This window comes from Paramisgurnus dabryanus, chromosome 13, assembly GCF_030506205.2.
Source record: "Paramisgurnus dabryanus chromosome 13, PD_genome_1.1, whole genome shotgun sequence".
NCBI classification, from domain to species: domain Eukaryota; kingdom Metazoa; phylum Chordata; class Actinopteri; order Cypriniformes; family Cobitidae; genus Paramisgurnus; species Paramisgurnus dabryanus.
This window is the reverse complement of record NC_133349.1, coordinates 31,417,516-31,437,264: the sequence shown is the minus strand read 5'-3', so window position 1 is coordinate 31,437,264 and position 19,749 is coordinate 31,417,516. Positions and strand designations below refer to the sequence as shown.

At 38.1% G+C, this 19,749-nt stretch overlaps 1 protein-coding gene across 1 annotated transcript in view; it reads left to right on the top strand.

The window, feature by feature from the left end:
- Positions 1–19,749, top strand: part of ascc3 (activating signal cointegrator 1 complex subunit 3) — a 294,060-nt gene that overhangs the window by 95,564 nt on the left and 178,747 nt on the right. The window contains exons 9-10 of the mRNA XM_065246358.2: positions 14,559–14,762; positions 15,164–15,304. Of these exons, the coding sequence (XP_065102430.2) occupies positions 14,559–14,762; positions 15,164–15,304 (345 nt within the window). The remainder of the gene's footprint in view (positions 1–14,558; positions 14,763–15,163; positions 15,305–19,749) is intronic.

Sequence of the window (19,749 nt, the reverse complement as noted above, 5' to 3'; positions counted from 1 at the left end):
AGAAGTTTTGAATTGTATCTCGGTCTGATGATTTATCTGAGAGCTCAAACTCATCTGGCTGCGGTGTTACAACCCACTGATGAAATGAGATTAAAAGCCCTCTCTTAATGTACGGACGACTGGGGCTTCACCAGACTTGTTGTTAAACGTGTCGTGTACACTATATATGTGTCGGCTGATGAATCACCTCAGGGCCACATTACAGCGCGGGGTGTACGGAAACACGCGGGGGACCACCATGACCCACATCACAGTTTTCCTGTAGTTTGATCAACACCCGTCACGATGCGCTTCAGAGGGAAAATAACTCAAATGTGCAATGTTTTCTGAGATCATTAAGTACTGACAAGTCCATATTTGCTACACGTTTTGTTACTTGAAGATGAATGTTTGGGGCATGCATACATCTGCATTAATTTGCATGTTCAATCTCCAGAACAAAATTAAAACTGTAATAAGAAGCCCTCTGTCCGAGGTAAACTACTGTAACTACCAAAATTGAAATGTAGAAAGAAATGCCCAAACTAAATTGATACCAAAAATACAAAGACAGTACTCACCCTTAATACTAACAAAGAGAATACTGAAAAATAACAAAATGCTCACCTACGCCTCTTTCCCAAACTCTTTTATCAGTTATTGATTTAAGTGGTCGAGAACCATGTTTGGCTTCATATGGTCAACTCGGTGTTAATAAGAAAAGGATGTGTCTTTACAAACAGTTCTACAAATCTGTAGTAAGTTAACACAGTGACTAGGGTCAAGTGTAAGGGTGATTCACGCAGATAACCGTTCAATAAGGAACAGCCGATAAGCATAATTCAAAACCACAATGCAGACGTGGTTAGGTGGACAAATGCTGTATGGCTGGCTGGCTGATGCAGAGCAAAAACCTGCCCCCTTTCATACACGCAGAAGCCTCCTGATTGGCTAACCACATTCTCCCCAACGATAATTTACGTGCAGAATATCAAATAGATGGAACCTAAGATTTGAACAGGAGGCACATATACACAATTTTACTTTAGACTGGCTGCATATTTTTCATATCCCAATCTTTTACGATTGGCAATGTTTCACATCGCGATTGTGATTCGGTTTCAAATAATCACTCAGCTCTATGACACAGTCACATTTATGCAGGCTTATGTAACAAACCTTTGTGTTACACTTGTCATTCAAAATAAAGTACATTAAAATTAAAACATACTGTAGATGCACAAATAAAGAATAACAATTACAGGACCTAGGGATTTGCATCTCCATAACCAAGTCATGATGCATAGCCTCAAGATACATATAGTATGAAGAAGCTACCGATGCGATACCATGCAATTCACCCCATTATGATGCACCGCAGTCCGATTTCAATTAAGTTCAACACAATGCATTCAATTCAGTATGATGCTATGAAAACATATGATGCTATGCAATTTATTAACAGATAGTTTCTACACATTGGATTTGTACATGAGTGTAGCAACCATTATGAGACCACTTTAAAACTTATGATACTGGACCCTTTAATTTAGCACATATGTCTGTTCACTTGTGAGAGCAACGTCTGTCAAATCCTTTCCACTAGAGCAGGGGTCACCATCCCTCTTCCTGGAGATCTACCCTCATCCAACCCTGCTTCAGCACACCCGCCTCTTATTTTTGGGTAGCCGTGAAAAGCTAGATAGCTGGTTCAAGTGTGTTTGATTAGGGTTTGACGTGAACTCTGCAGGAAAGTAGATCTCCAGGAACAGGGTTGGTGACACATTTTAGCTACAGCCTTGACTTTTCTGCTGCTGCTACCTCAAATCCCTTCAACTCAACCATTCACTTTCTAAATAATAAAAGTGTAGCACATCTACTAAAAAATTTATATCATTAAATCTTGTTTACCAATTTATTTATTTATTTATTTGGATCCCCATTAGCCATTACCAAGGTAGTGGTTATTCTTCCTGGGGTCCAACAAGTAAAAAAAAACAAAGTTACATTACATTACATTAATACGTGCCAAAATAAAGAACAAAAATGAATTAAAAAACAATACAATAAAATATACAAACCTTTAAAGGAACAGTATGTAGGATTGTGGCCAAAACTGGTATTGCAATCACAAAACGTGTGGCTAAAACTGGTACTGCAATCACACAGCTGGTGGCCAATATACCAAACGACAACATAAACATCAGTTGAGGGCTGCAACTCCACTTTTTAAATGACAATATCTTGGCCGGACCGCTGTTGTGAGTGATATGAGTATTTGAAATGAAAATGATTTCTTAATGTCTAGTGACATTTCAGGGCCATTTAATGATTAATTGATATACATTTCTTACATACTGTTCCTTTAATTAATTCAAAACATTACAATCAGCAATTTATTGAATAATGTACCATTAAATAATTCTTTAAAGCTTTTTTAAACCTCATTTTACTTGTTAAAAAACATGTAATATCCGATGGCAATTCATTCCTCTATACATTACAGTCCACTGCTTGGCATTAGTTTTTGAAACAGGAAGCAGAAAATATCCCTTTAATGCATGCCTGGTGTTAAAATTATGACTAACAGTACTATACAAGAGCTTAGAGTATAATACATTTGGATCTCTCGATACTGAAATGTTTCTCTTATAAAATATAGCAGAGAAAAAATTACCCTATCCTTCACCATTAACCAACCTAAATCTTTGTGCATTCTCATGATATTAACCCTTCTCTTACAGTTCAAAATTAATCATGCAGCACTATTTCGGTACTAACTGTAATTTTTCTGTAAAGTCTTTGCTTGACGCACTTCACCATACCATTGGGCAGTAGTCTAAATGAGTAAGAACCATTGTTTGCACAACTAGAGAGATGCATTGAGGTAAAAAAAATCTCTTAATAACTGATTAAGAGATTATGGCCTCTTCCCATAGCTATTACAATATTTTCTATATGTTTCGACCACTTAAGCCTACTGTCTAGCATAACTCCAAGAAGTCTAACTTCCTCTACCTGTTTTATAGGCACACTCTTTACAGACAAATTTAATGTTGGTTTAGGTCTAAGTTTAGAATTAGATCCAAACACAATACTTTTAGTCAAATTTAAAACCATCCTTACCCACTTTACCACTAATTGTAACTCTTTATCTAAATCTTCAGCTAATTTATTAATTGATGTAGCTGGTAGTATCATCTGCATACATAACTGCCTTTGCATGCTTTAAAACAAAATGAAGATCATTGGTAAAAATAGAAAATAATAATGGTCCTAAACAGGTTCCTTGCGGAACACCACCTTGCAAGTTTTCACTTCCGAATAACTTCCATTGTGATGCAAATGCTAATTTGTATCCAATGTACAGTTTTTAAACCGATCGTTAAGTTTTTATGCCGATGCACTGAGCAAATCTGGGAATCTTCCCATCCCTACAGGAAACTGCATCACAGTCTTAACCTGTTTTAGGTTGCAATGAATGTGTACATGACGTGAAGGCATTTTCAAACATTTAGAATAACTATAAAGATTTGGTTTTAAAATATAATGGTAGCAGAACTCTCATAGTCTTTTTTATTTTTGAATTGTTGCTATGCATTGAAGAAACAAGAATAAGTTTAAATGAAAGTTGAGTATCCTGGTCTGTGTGAAAACAATGGACACCTGTAATGGGCGGAGCTTTAAATCTGAGAGAGAATTTAAATAAATGACAATGTTTCAGCATGATGGACACTCCTGCTATGATTGGAAAAACACGGCTGCATCTACTTGGATTTGCTTTTCAGAATTTTGAGCAGTTGATCTCTATTTTTCTTATGATGTATATCTCCTCTCTCTCTCTCTCTTGCTCTCTCTCTTCCTCTGTCTTTCTTCTTTCAGATAAATGGCCCTCCTGTTTGCTAGATCTGCATCTGTTATTTATCAAATACTTTTGCTTATAGGTGTGCGTGTTGTTGTTTGAATAAATGTGCTTCAGTTTGTTGTGTGTGTGTATGTGTGTGTGTTTGTTTGCATCTCTCGAGCGGGTAATTTCGTGCCGTGTGGGCTCGAGGCGGCAGATAAGCTGTTTGCTAAAACTAACAATTAAAACTTGATCATGCTGTCAGTTCAAATGGAATGAAATGGAACCAAAAAGTAATTAAAAAGACAGCACGCAAATGACAATTATATCTTTTAGCTTTCTATTACCGGTGCTGTGAATTTAATTATTGCCGCAGCTTCAACATAAATGCACGTGCACCCCCGCACGCACGCACACACACTCACGCGCGCGCGCACACACATAGAGAGACGTGAAAATAAATATACTTTCATATAAGCGCACAGATTTCTGCTGCCTTCTATGCTGCGTCCATCGCTCGGTTTGTAACGTTTAAAAAGCAGGACAGTGAAGAAATCCATGCCAGGCAGTGCAGGTATTTAGATGTTGCTGTGAAACCATTGCTGGAGGCTATATTGCTCCAATTAGTGTGTTTTAAAGTCACAAGTGACTTTCTGCTGTGTTCCCAGCTCAGCCAGTCAGCACATATGGCCAGCGGCCTTTTATCCACACAGTTAATTAGACTGTCAGGATCCATTGGACTCAACAAACCAAACCATCTTTTTTCCACTTACAGGTGGTCAGATCTTCGGCTGTCACGGCCTTACGGATGATAGTTAACGTTGTGCATTCGCCATATGTCCTGCAAAGACAGCTCGCCACGACTTCCGCTCATCTGATTCTGTGGTATAAATATCTGTGGATGTATTTGGTACGTGTGCAGGGATGTGCTTTTGTTAGTTTGTGTCTGGGAGAAAATGAAACATGGTCAGGTGAGTGGTGGCTTTCTGCTGATATGGGTTTAGCTCGCCGTTGGTGCGGAGGAATGCTGCAAACCTGCCAGACTGAAAGTGTTAAGGCTTCTCAACGCATCTTGACAACTAGTTTGTGTAGGAGGATGTGAATCGCTGTCTTGGAAACCATGCCGGTGCTCAAATTTGATGGAAGAGCTGCAGAAATAAAAATATACTGGAAGCTGTTCATGTATAATTTACTATGACATTTGAGTACCAGAATATCATGTTTTATACATTTGCGTTAAGATCATAAAAATATTGTGGATTTCATTCTTTCAAGTGGTGTTATCTTAAAATAAATATATTTACTTTCATTTCAGATGACAAAACTTTAAGTTTCACATTTTTCTCAAACTATTATTTTACACTAATTTGAGTACACTAATTTGTGTTTTATTAAAACACTGATCCAGGACCAACAAAAATGTTGATCCTACTTTGTAAAATGACGGCGACCCTACAATATAATGATGGGGGGGACTCCTATGATCTTTGACATCATTCAAACACTGCATAGATGACAGTACTGCTGGCCTCAGATCATGACACTGATGAAACCTAACCGTCACAGGGTCTCATTATAATTGAGTCACTTCTGTGTGGCTCACTCCAGCAATCGTCTGAGCCAATTTAGGTGATAAAAAACTGAATACAGTGGATTCAGAATTGGCATAAAGTAAAAATTCAGTCAACAGAAGAAATGTACGAAATTGTGAACTACTAACTTTATTTTTCGAGCAAAGGGTTTAAAAGTTGGAACCAGAATAAAATAGACTTTTTAAACTAGTGGTGGTGCTTTACAGTTCACTTAACCGATTCCTAAAATTGGTCAGATTATTATTCAGGACCATCTCAATCTGTGTACCAAATTTCTTCAGTTTCCTATGTATGGTCCATCAACTACACACTTGTTTGGGAAGAAGAAAAAATACCCATCAGCTTAGCACTTTAACCCTATAAAAGCCTGAGTTTTGCTAAGGAGTCTGTGTTTTACACTACATTGTACTGTTATTGAACTATATTTCAGTTTTGTTTGATATGTTTACATCGAAAACTAAAAACTAGAGTAAGAAAATTAAATGTAGATTATTGTTCTGTTAAGAAAAGTGCTACAAACATTATAATGCAATGTGAAGTACTGCCCACTAAGCGGTGTAAAGCTTTTAGACTCAAATCGTTCCAGCCACTAGAAGTTTTGAATTGTATCTCGGTCTGATGATTTATCTGAGAGCTCAAACTCATCTGGCTGCGGTGTTACAAGCCACTGATGAAATGAGATTAAAAGCCCTCTCTTAATGTATGGACGACGGGGGCTTCACCAGACTTGTTGTTAAACGTGTCGTGTACACTATATATGTGTCGGCTGATGAATCACCTCAGGGCCGCATTACAGCGCGGGGTGTACGGAAACATGCGGGGGACCACCATGACCCACATCACAGTTTTCCTGTAGTTTGATCAACACCCGTCACGATGCGCTTCAGAGAGAAAATAACTCAAATGTGCAACGTTTTCTGAAATCATTAAGTACTGACAAGTCCATATTTGCTACACGTTTGCGTTACTTGAAGGTGAATGTTGGGGCATGCATACATCTGCATTAATTTGCATGTTTAAGGTGTGCAGGAACACTGGCAGTTCTTTATAGACAAAGCTGATAAATCAAAATGAGGAAGGGGGGCTCTTAAAACAAGTGCACCAGTTTGGTTACCGTGGTGACAACCATTCAGTCGGAGAGAAGGAGAGCTCCTAATTACCCATGAATATTTATAAGTTGGTCCTCTGAAGACCCACCCTGAGAATATACTGGACTTGACTAGAGGCGAAGATGAATACATTTCTGTTGTTATTTCTAACATTTGAGAGGGGTGGCACTGGTGGCACCGGGACTTCATTTGGTTGCACCAGAGTTACTGCATGCACACCAGCCGCGGTAGAGGCGGCAAAAACGCACTATTCGCGCATAGTTGGACGCTTGAACATTTGAGTTTACTCACTTCATTCGCGCTTGAAAGCCGCTCGTGAAATTCGAGACATTCGCGCTGAAATCCGCGTCATGGGAGGGGCTTCTGCGACTCTGCTGAGACTCCGCTCGCTTCCTGTAATCGCGTCACTACTACAGCAAGGTCCTAATTGGTTAACGTGGCGTGAAAATCCGCAGAAGTTCAGATTTTTCAACTCACGCGTTTCCCGCGGCAACGCTCAATTCGCAAGGAACGCGCCGCAGGATGCCTAATTGCGTCTTTGCATTGACTTAACATGTAAATCACCTGTGCTTGCCGCCTCTACCACGGCTGGTGTAAACGCAGCATAAGAAAGAAAGAAACACTAAAACTACCAAACATGTTTAATATATATATATATTCATATAATTAAGAAATTATTTGCTGACTAGATGCTGCATTAGCAGAGATACAAAAGCAGAAAAGTCTGTCATAAAGGGTGACAGGAAGCTTAATACCTTAAACAGTTACACAAAAAAACATGCAGATAAATCCAGCTCAAATGTCATGATTATTACCAATGATTATTATTTGCATTAGTTTATACCCAGCTGGTTAATTTTATCCATAATATAATATATAGCAGGGTTTCCCGCAGAAAATTTGTTAGTTAAGGTGGTAGGGTTGGGCGAGTGGGCTTGACAATCAAAGGGGGGGGGGGACATATGCGTCATGATGAAATTTTAAATCATTTTATGTAAAATACTCAAATAAAACTTAATTTTGAAGAAACTATGACAGAAAATGAACACATACTAAGTTATTAATGAATTCAATGTTTTTAACAGATACCTCTAATGGGAATAGCTGCGTGATGAAGTGAAACTAAAGGGTTAATAAACACAAACTAAAGCAGATGTTGTAGAACGTTAGGCGAACGATGATAGATGGCACAAAAACTGATCATTTCCCACTATTAATTACATTATCTTAAAGGAGTGTAACTACTGTAGCATGTAGATAATGCACATAAATAACGTGAGCAGAGCGCTCAACAATTATATCTAATCAACAGGCACGTGAAACTTTATCAGGTTGCTCAAACAACAAAATCACCAGCTAACTTACTTTAAAATTGCAAGAACTATAGACGAATACAATAACAGGCTTAAATAAACCCAAAACATAAGTCCACTTACAGTTCTCATGGACACGTGTTTAATCAACTGGCTATCCTCCAGACATGATGGACCACGTCTTTATCTCATGTTGGCCGTGTGGCGCGCGTCCCCGCTCGCGATGTGAAGCGCGTCCACGCTATTCTCTGAGATGCACTTGACGGCCTTTTGTGCAGCTAATTTGTTTTTGGACGACCTAGTTAAGGCGGTAGGGTTTCCAAGCTTAGGCGGGCCGCCTGAACTGAAATGTGCTGCGGGAAACCCTAATATAGCCATATTTTTCTCTGCTTTAATAACTATCGGTCAATTAATCATTTATTGGACCAACGTTATCGGTTTTAGTTAAAAACCTTATTGGTCGACCTCTGGTTTTATATATATATATATATATATATATATATATATATATATATATATATATATATATATATATATATATATATATATAGTATTAAATAGACTAGTGTTTTTGTTTTAAATAGTTTTCAATAGTTTCATTGAGCACTGCTTGACCTCAGTGTGCCAAATTAATCATGCATAAATAATGTGGAACTCATTCGTAGACGCAACTGAGTCTCAATCAACCATTAAAGATATAAATTATTAGATATCTTTTATATATATATATATATATATATATATATATATATATATATATATATATATATATATATATATATATATATATATATATATATAAATCGGGTTTGTATGTGTTTTTGTAATTGGCACATATGGGCTAAGAGAAGTCTTGAATTGGAAGATAAGAGCTCTTTTTTAAAACTGCAGTTATCTTCTTAGGCAGCATCCTAACTGTGAATAAAACTTCATAAATGTCAGATTTGAAGCGCTCTTCACATAGACTGTGTGAAATTAAAATTGACCCCCTTTACTCTTTAAATGCATCTTTCTTGTGTTTCTTTAAGTGACACAGAATATTTGATATATTTAACATCAAGAATGCTATTTTAAACATATTTTCTCTGTGTAATTCAGTCCGTAGCTCTGTCCATCCACAAGATAATAGTCATGCAGTCTCACTGCTGTACTCCAAAGTGTCAATTTTTTATTTGTTTGAATTTTCTGTTCTGAGATCAATGCTGTATAATAACTCTCTCTCTCAAAAAACAGCCTGTTTCTCTTTTTCTCTCTCTCTCTCTCTCTCTCTCTCTCTCTCTCTCTCTCTCTCTCTCTCTCTCTCTCTCTCTCTCTCTCTCTCTCTCTCAATTTTCAATTTCAATTTAAAGAACTTTATTGGCATGATTGTGTCACTTACAATATTGCCAAAGCATTATACATAAAACGAGAAACATACAATAACACAATATTAACAAACATTAAGGTGCAATTAAGCTAAGGTGCTGGGTGATGGATGAAGTACTACTGCAAATAAAATAAAATAGAATCAGAGGATATTTACAATATAAAGTTGACTTTGAAATATAAACATATGAAGTATACAAATGTACATTTATGGGGGCAGATGAGAGGTAAAATAAAAATACTGTACAAGATCAGGGCTGTGGATTATTTCTGATGGTGTGTAACTGATAAATGAATTTAGCAGCAGCTGATGGGTGTCTGTCTTCCCCCAGTAACATCTTCATTTGATCTGAATCTGAAGAGTTATGAAACTCTGGTATGAGCTTTGAGATTTTGTCAAAGTGTTTTTCTCTAAGCTCTTTATATTTACCACAGTAAAGGAGAAAGTGTGTCTCTGTCTCGATCTCACCACTGTCACAATGGACACAGATTCGCTCTTCTTTTGGGAGCCATGTTTGTCTATGTCGGCCTTTCTCTATTGCCAGACTGTGATCACTGAGTCTGTATTTAGTGAGGACTCGTCTCTGCTTTACATCTCTAACTGTGGAGAGATATTCTGACAGACTGTATTTTCTGTTTAGTGCCCGATAGCATTCTAGTTTACTTTGGTTTTTACTTTCATTATCCCAATGATCCAAATATAAAGTTTGACTTTCTTTAATGATTTGGTTTATCGTGGTTTGTTTGCGTTCGTTAGTGCTGGTCTGGAGTTTTAGAGCCAGTTGACAGATGGGACTGGTTTTAGGTCTCTTCTCTTGAGTTTTAAGGGCTTCATATTGAAGTGTGTTCGGGGGACTTGAGTTTAAGTGTGACCAGAATTTAAGGGAGCGTTTTTGGATGTGTATTATTAGGGGATATCTGCCTAATTCAGCCCTGCATGCATTAGTAGGTGTTCTTCTCTGAACTCTTAAAATATTTCTACAGAATTCAGCATGCAGGGATTCCATTGGATGTTTGTCCCATTTGGAGTAATCTGTTAGGCATTACTCTCTCTCTCTCTCTCTCTCTCTCTCTCTCTCTCTCTCTCTCTCTCTCTCTCTCTCTCTCTCTCTCTCTTTCCGTTTAATTGTTTCATGTAAAACTTGCACTGTTAATAAATCCTGAAGCACATGACATTACAGTAGTAAGAGATGCAGACAGTTGTAAATGTAGGACAAACAAATCAAACATTTCTGGATTTCTTTTACTCAATGTCCTTTAAATGGACTTTCCTGCTCACATTGATGTCATAAATTCATAACTTGGTGCTCAACTTTAATGAGGACAGTAGTGAAAAAAAGTGCACTCAGCAGCAGTGCACCCAGTGTTTTTATGTCTTGTCAGATCTGTCTAAGGCAGATGGCTGTCAATCACAGTGTGATGTCACTGCAAAGGTGACCAGCATTGATTGACAGCTTGTGACATCATGTGAGCGTCTCACTCTCCATAGTTCGGGTTGCTGTCAAGAAGTGTTTCCTAACTGAGCTCTACACAATCTTCATACGATATGTTCTTCTCAGAGTAGCACATACTTTAATCAGACTTTTTTGAGTTTAAATGTGTTATTTAAACTTAATCAATAGAATCGACATTTAAATACAGTATAAAACTGTTGCAGCTTCTGAATTCTGGTTAAGCTGGTTTGGAGGTTGTAGCATGTAGAAATATACTCTTTAGTGAATTGGAAATGACATTTTAGGCCACGTGTCTTACAGTCATTTATTCATTCAGAAGAAATCACAGATGAGTGTCTTAAAGACAAACTGAAACCTGAGTCTGTGCAGTAAATGGCTTCATCACACATGGAACCGTGTAAAACACACACATTGTCTTGCTTGCTACATTGAGCAAAATTTATAATAAAGACTTTACTGCTGTGAAATTGTGTATTATTCCCCTCATTAAAAGGGTCATGAATAGGGGTGTGCCATATCATTTACATTTATTCATTTAGCTGACACTTTTATCCGAAGCGACTTACAATTGCTATATATGTCAGAGGTCGCCTCTGGAGCAGGGGTTAAGTGTCTTTCTCAGGGACACAATGGTGTGTCACAGTGAATTCGAACCCGGGTCTGTCACACCAAAGGCGTGTGTCTTATCCACTGCGCCATCACCACCCCTTATCATATCGTTCACGATAATAGGGTATAATTTTTTACATGATAAAAAATGTCATATCATGATATCAATGATATAGCGACATGATGACGTATGGTGCATTTACATTCCCTAAAGCGCACAGCAACAACAGCTGAGAGCAAGAACAGCATATCAGCAAAGCGAGTACAACCAAGCAGTTCGCGAGGAGGAGATACTAGCAGCAGCGGGTGATGTGCGGCCAAAAAGTAAACTAATGACTCAACCGAGCATCGCTGTGCAAATTACTTTAGTCACTGTTAAACTAAAATGTTTAGTAGTTGTTATATAGGGAAAACACAACCAACTCATACCACTGTGATGGCAGTGACTTACTTTACTGACTGAATTTAAATCCAAAAAAAGTTCACATTCTGGTTGTACTGACGCACGTTTACTTAATATTTAATTAGACAGATCCATCTTTTCTATTCATTTTCCATTAAGTTATGCGATGTGATGAGTTTAAAGCTCCGTTTTACCCTGTTTGTTTCTTCAGCGAGTGCCGCGAGGCGTGGGCGCATCGTCCACTCCAGGGTCCTAAAGTACACCCCTATTTCTCACAATAGACAGATGCCTTATTGATTTCTTCTGTGTTTATATGAAAATCTGATTTATTCACTTGATTTTTATCTGGACTATATGAGCATTATCTCACAAACCCAAATGTGCCATAATTAATGTTAATGTTATTTATTTGATGTTTATGCAAACAAAAGTGCACTTACATGTAAAATCATGTTAAAATCAAAATGTTAAATAGTTAGCTAATGACTTAAATTACTGGGATCTGTGAAAATTACGAAAAATCTGTGGTAGTGTCATTGTGATGCAAAATATTCATACCATTTCATCTCTAGTTTGTACTTTTTTTACATTTGACTGTGTGATTGTGTCACTACTTTTGCACTTTAAGGCTATTTCTGACAATGGATTTAGACTTTGAATTATGAAGTCTGTCATCAATGACAGTTCATTGGATGGAAATTGCCCTTCCTTTTCCATAATTTTTTTATACCGTCATAAATATCATTACCGCAAAAATTCTTTAAATATCATGATATAATAAAAATGTTGAGGCTGTATTGCCCGACCCTAGTCATGAATAATAATGTTGAGCTCTGCTCTGATTGGCTGTTTCTCAGAGCATGTTTGTGTTTATTTTTTAGTATGGTCCTGCGAAATGTATTTGTAACATCAACAGTAGAACTTCGGCCAAACGCTCGCATATAGCATTAACTAGCATACCGCGCTAACTCACAAGCAATAACAACATTGTAATAATTTAATGTGTCATTTAATGTTGGGTTGTACATCTGGACTGTACCGTCACAGTTGGTGTTATGTTGAGATCAGTTTTCCAGCGATTTTTTGCATGCATGAGGTTTACATAAGAAGAACTCTTATCATTCATCTATGCCTACGTAAAGAAAGTTTTACATTCTACGGAACCTTTAAAGGAATAGTCAATTTTCTTAAAAAAAATCCAGATAATTTACTCGCCACCATGTCATCCAAAATGTTGATGTCTTTCTTTGTTCACTCTAGAAGAAATTATGTTTTTTGATGAAAACATTGCAGGATTTTTCTCATTTTAATGGACTTTAATAGAGCCCAACATTTAATACTTAACTCAACACTTAACAGTTTTTATCAATGGAGTTTCAAAGGACTATAAACGATCCCAAACAAGGCATAAGGGTCTTATCTAGCGAAACCATTGTCATTTTTGACAATAAAAATAAAAAATATGCTCTTTTAAACCACAACTTTTCGTCTAGGTCCTGTCCTGCGTGACCTAACGTAAATGCGTTGTGTCGTAGGGAGGTCACGTGTTACATATATAAAACGCACATTTGTGGAACATTGTAAACAATAAACTGACACAAAGACATTCATTAGTATCAGTTGACATACAACAATGTAGGAACACTCCTCGTTCTCAACACTGGGGCGTAGTTTCGCGTTCGTCCTCTGTGACCTCTTGACTTCATGATGTATAGCGGGTTGGTTCACGCTGGCACATCACGACCGGATCTAGACGAGAAGTTGTGGTTTAAAAGTGCTTTTTTATTTTTCTTGTCAAAAATGACAATTGTTTCGCTACATAAGACCTTATGCCTTGTTTGGGATCGTTTAGAGTCCTTTGAAACTCTGTTGAAAAAAAAACGTTAAGTGTTAAGTATTAAATGTTGGGCTCTATTAAAGTCCATTAAAATGAGAAAAATCCTGCAATGTTTCCTCAAAAAACATACTTTCTTCTCGACTGAACAAAGAAAGACATCAACATTTTGGATGACATGGTGGTGAGTAAATTAACTGGATTTTTCTTTTAAGAAAATGGAAATCCCTTTAAGTCATCAAGCGCACATTGAAATTCTTATGATGATCTTGAGATCATAAAGGTTTGGTACAGTGCTGTGTTGTTGTGTAGGATGAGATAATAATACTTTGACACAGTGACCAATATAAATTGCTGATATTTTTGAAAGATGCAATTTGACTTTAATTTTAAAGCATGAATCTGTATGCTGCACAATATGCAACACTGAAATTACTGACAATTATCTGTTGTTTGTCATGTTGTTCATTTATTTTTGGGGATTTAATATAAAGCAGATGTGAACAGTTGTCCTGTTGCTGTATGATTATAACACATTGGTCATTAGTAAACAGCATGACACAGATCTATCCAAAACTAGCTCCAAATCTTCCCCAATGACAAACCTGTAGTAGTTATGATTTGTTTATCCTCTTAAGAGTTTATTTTAGGTGTAAGTAGCACACATCATGCTAGAAATCGTCTTGCCTATTTTCCAGTATATGCTTGATCTCTTAATTTTTATATGGATTGGTCACAGACTGTGACTGTGTTCATTCAAACTCTTTCTGTGGATGTGTGCTTAGATTTTGACAATTTCAATTATACCTAATTCATCAATCAAATCCAAATTGGCTGATACAATATTGAGACGTCAAACAATGCATTTTAGTCAAAGTCTTTTACTGTAGAAAATGTCATGCTGTGGTGCTCCAACATTTCTTGTTTTTTTTTTATAAAACTAGCCTGGTTTTCGATTATGAAAGCATCACCAACACATTGTGATGAATAGTTTTTCATTTATGTGTTTCGCTTAATGGTATTGATCTCGGTGTTTTTGCTTCTGTGTGTCTACAGATTGGTCAGTTGGTGTTCAAGGGAATGAAGAAGTTAAACCGAATCCAGTCTATAGTGTTCGAGACTGCTTACAACACTAATGAGAACTTGCTCATCTGCGCTCCCACTGGGGCTGGCAAGACCAACATCGCCATGCTCACCGTACTGCACGAGATCCGTCAACACCTGCAGCCCGGAGGTGTCATCCGCAAGGACCAGTTCAAGGTATGCATTTATTCTGCATGCGTCGAATGGGCTGTTTAGCTTTCTGGCGAGACCATAAGTCATCTCTGCACCAGGCCTAACTCCTTGGGTACAACTTCACCTGTCGCATTTGTATTGCTTAAGTCAAGCACGGATAGACTTGAGCGGTACATTTGCGTCAGGAAGTTTTACCATCGTTTGTAAGGTGTAAGCGGATGCGGCGTCTCACGAGGCTTATTTTCATGTGCGTGCGCGTCACAGTCAACGATGATAGACAGTCTTCATACATCACCATTAAACTCGCTCACTTTAGGCAGCCGGCTTCATATTTCTTTGTAAATTGTTATTTGTGGTGGTTGCCAGGGAACAAATGGTGCCCACGGTGTTTTCTCATTTATCACGAGCTTGTCCTGTCTCTACAGATAGTATATGTGGCTCCGATGAAGGCCCTGGCTGCTGAGATGACTAATTACTTCAGTAAGCGATTGGAGCCTCTGGGCATCCTTGTCAAAGAGCTGACGGGAGACATGCAGCTGACCAAAGGAGAAATCCTCCGAACTCAGGTACACAACCTTTATTAACCGACACAAACACACATGCATCACTGACTTTTACTAATCCCTGATCGGTCAACTCTAAACCAGGCCTTTAAAAAAAGAATGTATGTATAAGACAAAGAATGAGCATGAATCAGCTATAACAGCTGTTAAAGGTGCAGTGTGTAGATTTTAGCAGCATCTAGTGGTGAGTCCACCGCTCACCCCGTACACACAGAGAAGCTACGGTAGCTGACACAGGACAAACACATCGACACCATAGTGAAGAAACGCGGTTGTAGAGAAGTTTGACTGTTTAGGGCCACTGGCGGCGCAAAATGGCGACTTCCATGTTAGGGAACCCGCAAATGGCTCTTTTTAAGGTAATAAAAACATTACTGTTTACTATGTAAGGTCTTTATACACCATTGATAATATAGTTATGTATATTATATAGCATTTTTGTCAAGAGATCCTTTTTAAAAGTTACACACTGCACCTTTAAGAGATTAATTAGTAATGTTTGAATTTGTGTTCAAATAGGGTAGATCTGAATTGCTCATAATAAATGTATGTATTTATGTGTTATTACATCAAAATACTTAATCAATACATGAATCTACCTCTTGTTAACACTGAAGAATAAAGAAAGTCAAGTTAGTTTATTTATATATCACAACTTTAACACAACCATTGTTGATTGAAAGTGCAATACAATAAAGAAGTAACAGAGATCAAAAATTAAAAGGGGAAGAAAAACATATACACATATTAAAAAACATCAAAAGTACAGTAGACAGCATCACTTAAATGCAAGGGTTTAAGTTTGATCTAAAAACACTGAGCGATGGAGTAAGGGTTAAACTTTCAGAGTTTTGGGGCAGCAACATCAAAAGCTGTGTCAACTTTGGATTGTCGAGTTAATAACAGGTATAGTAAAATAAATCATACATATAGGGCTGGGCGATATGACCCAAAAAATTATCGAGAAAATGTTTTCCATATCAGTCGATATCGATAATTATCATGATAAATAACAAATCTTTACTCCTGTCAAATTTAAAGGCAGATTTTTGCTCCTGAATGAAAATTGTAAAAACCAGACAGTTAATAATGGTTTTAAACTACTTTTTATTCAGAACATGACAAATACAAAAACTAAAATCTTGTTTTAATGCATCTGTATTAAATGTAAATCTATTTGTTATGAAATCAACACATTTCTGACACAAAAGCAGCAGACTACTGTCACTTTAAGACCCAAGACAGACTGCTTTAAGTTTCAATATACTGAGTTACAGCTGTTTATGTTCACTTAAACAAGAAAGAAAACTTAGTTCAGTGATCACGCGTGTGTTATACATATACGAGCTATACACGCTGATAAATGGATGTCAAGAGTGTCACGTTGCTGTGGGAGCGCACATACCCAAACACTATATTCACTGCAGTGGTGGATCTGCTGCTTTTCCTCAGTTTCCTGAATTTGTGAATGTCCTGTAAATATACTTTTAAAGCTGTGCAGACGTGTGCGTGCGCAAGGCGGACGCTGAATGAAAGTACAGTATACTGCACGCACCCGTGTCTGCTGTGTTTGACGAACCCTGTTTGCGCATCCAACATTACACACAAGAAAATGTTTCCGCGCATTTGGATTCCGTGATTCCGTCCGCGTTATCCGCATCGCGAAAATCATAGGGCTCTACTAATAAATGAATAACTTGCCTCATCTTCCACTCCTGCAAGTCTGACTGTCACTGGGATTGTAAACCAAGAGCGCGTGCCGCATCCGGAAGTGCTCGCGCAACATTACGCACAGTGCTTAAACATTATCGATCACTTATCGAACTGTCCTTATCGTTTTATCGAAAACGTTTATATCGGTAAAATTATCGTTATCGAATTATCGCCCAGCCCTACATACATATCAAACAAAATATGCATACAGTAGAAGGTATGCCATTTTCTTTGGCTTAATATTAACTGTCATTCTGATCTAAACCCCCTTGATATGATTGTAAAAAATTACCATAGACTATTTACCATTACTTTCAAACCCTTTTGCAGTCCATCTGTCCAAAATCTGTACATTATTGTCTTGACCTAAATTTAGGTGTACAGCCAACAGCTCCAACAGAGCGTTTGTCTTGTCTCCTCGATCAATAGGATTGTACAGCTGAGACATCCATTTGCAATTGTGCAGCCTACACGGTTTCAGGCCAGGAGTTTTAGGATGGAAGTGTGTTTACCTGTATGTGACAAGTAGTAAAGATCACAGGCCCTTACTCTTATCCCAACCCCTCTTGAACACTGTCGCAAGGCAAAGAAACACCCAGAAACACTTTTAGTAAAACTACAGCTGGTTGATGTTTAATGTACGAGTTATCGTCCGTGTTTAGGTGCAGGTATAGTCACAGAGTTCATATTGCATATGGAATTCAGTGCGGTTCTGATGAATGTTCTGCGTCGCCATCTCATTGTTATCTGTCTAAATTTACACTGCAGAGGAGGAAACTACTAGGGCAGTTGTGAGGATGTGAAATGGTGGTGTGATTATATGCTTAAATATACACTCACCGTAAGGATTATTAGGAACACCTGTTCAGTTTCTCATTAATGCAATTATCTAATCAACCAATCACATGGCAGTTGCTTCAATGCATTTAGGGGTGTGGTCCTGGTCAAGACAATCTCCTGAACTCCAAACTGAATGTCAGAATGGGAAAGAAAGGTGATTTAAGCAATTTTAAGCGTTGCATGGTTTGTGCCAGACGGGTCGGTCTGAGTATTTCACAAACAGGTCAGTTACTGGGATTTTCATACACAACCATTTCTAGGGTTTACAAAGAATGGTGTGAATAGGGAAAAACATCCAGTATGCAGCAGTCCTGTGGGTGAAAATGCCTTGTTGATGCTAGAGGTCAGAGGAGAATGGGCCGATTGATTCAAGCTGATAGAAGAGCAACTATGACTGAAATAACCACTCGTTACAACCGAGGTATGCAGCAAAGCATTTGTGAAGCCACAACACGCACAACCTTGAGGCGGATGGGCTACAACAGCAGAAGACCCCACCGGGTACCACTCATCTCCACTACAAATAGGAAAAAGAGGCTACAATTTGCACAAGCTCAACATAATTGGACAGTTGAAGACTGGAAAAATGTTGCCTGGTCTCATTAGTCTCGATTTCTGTTGAGACATTCAGATGGTAGAGTCAGAATTTGGCGTAAACAGAATTGAGAACATGGATCCATCATGCCTTGGGAATCCCGGGAAATAGCTTTTTTTTCACAAGTAATGTATCGATATCATTCAAATATGCGTTCCCAACATGTTTTATATTATTTGTATCACTATTAGGGCAAGAAACACAGTTTATGTCCATTTTAACAACGTTTTTTGCAATGATCTATTCTGCTGCAGGTCAAGTGAGCTGCGTGCGTGACAGCCTGCCGTAGCGAAATGCCAGGTGGATTGTGACTTCTGAAAATCTTTAAAATTATAAAACTATAATTAAGAATAACTGAGGAATAATCACTTGAAGTTAAGCAACAATTTCTTCATTAGGGCAGGTATATTTCTCTTTTAAATAAATATCAAACGTTTAACTGTCGATGTCGATGGGCTTTCTTCAGGAACTTTCTCATGCTGAGATTCTAAATGTCTGCGCAATCCGCTCGTCGATCCCTGGAACACCTGATAACCCGGTCACCAGTGATGGGAATAACGGCGTTATAAGTTATTGGCGTTAGTAACTGCGTTATATTTTTCAGTAACGAGTAATCAAATAAATTACTGTTTCCCCCGTTATAACGCCGTTATCGTTACTGACATTAAAATGCGGCGCGTTACTAAAATTGATCTTACTGTAGTGATTTTCAGCCGCGTATTCTCACTCTCTCAGCCAAACACCGTTTTTCTCTTGTGTGTGTTGTGAGAAACATAACGAATGATGATTGGCTTAATTTCCATCGGTAGCCAACCAGAGGCAGAGTTCACAAAAAGGCCCGCCCACACGCGCAGTCCAAGTCAGAGGAGCGAGCAGCAGTGTTAAAAAGTCTGAGCAACTTGGTCACTTTGTCGCTAGATTTAGCAACTTTCTATCACTTTAGCGACTTTATAGGACAAATCTAGCTATCTTTTCTGGCGTGGTTGGAGACTTTTGTAGACTGACATGAAAATACGCGTCGTTTTGTCTTCTCAACGAGCAGCGGTGCGGCTGCTGACTGTGCGACTGACATGCAGCCCGGTCATCGCGCATCAATCACTCCGAAAACACCGGCGACAGGGCAAGTACAACAAGCTCAAAGGTAGCGGTCGCAAACACGAAGTATAAAGCACTACTTTTCCCTTGTTGAGGTGAAAGGCAAGAATGTTTGTGTAATGTGCAACTTATGCCCATGAAGAAAAAGTCTCTCCACGTCTGTGGCAAGTAATTCTGATCTAATAAAGCACCTCACATCGTCACA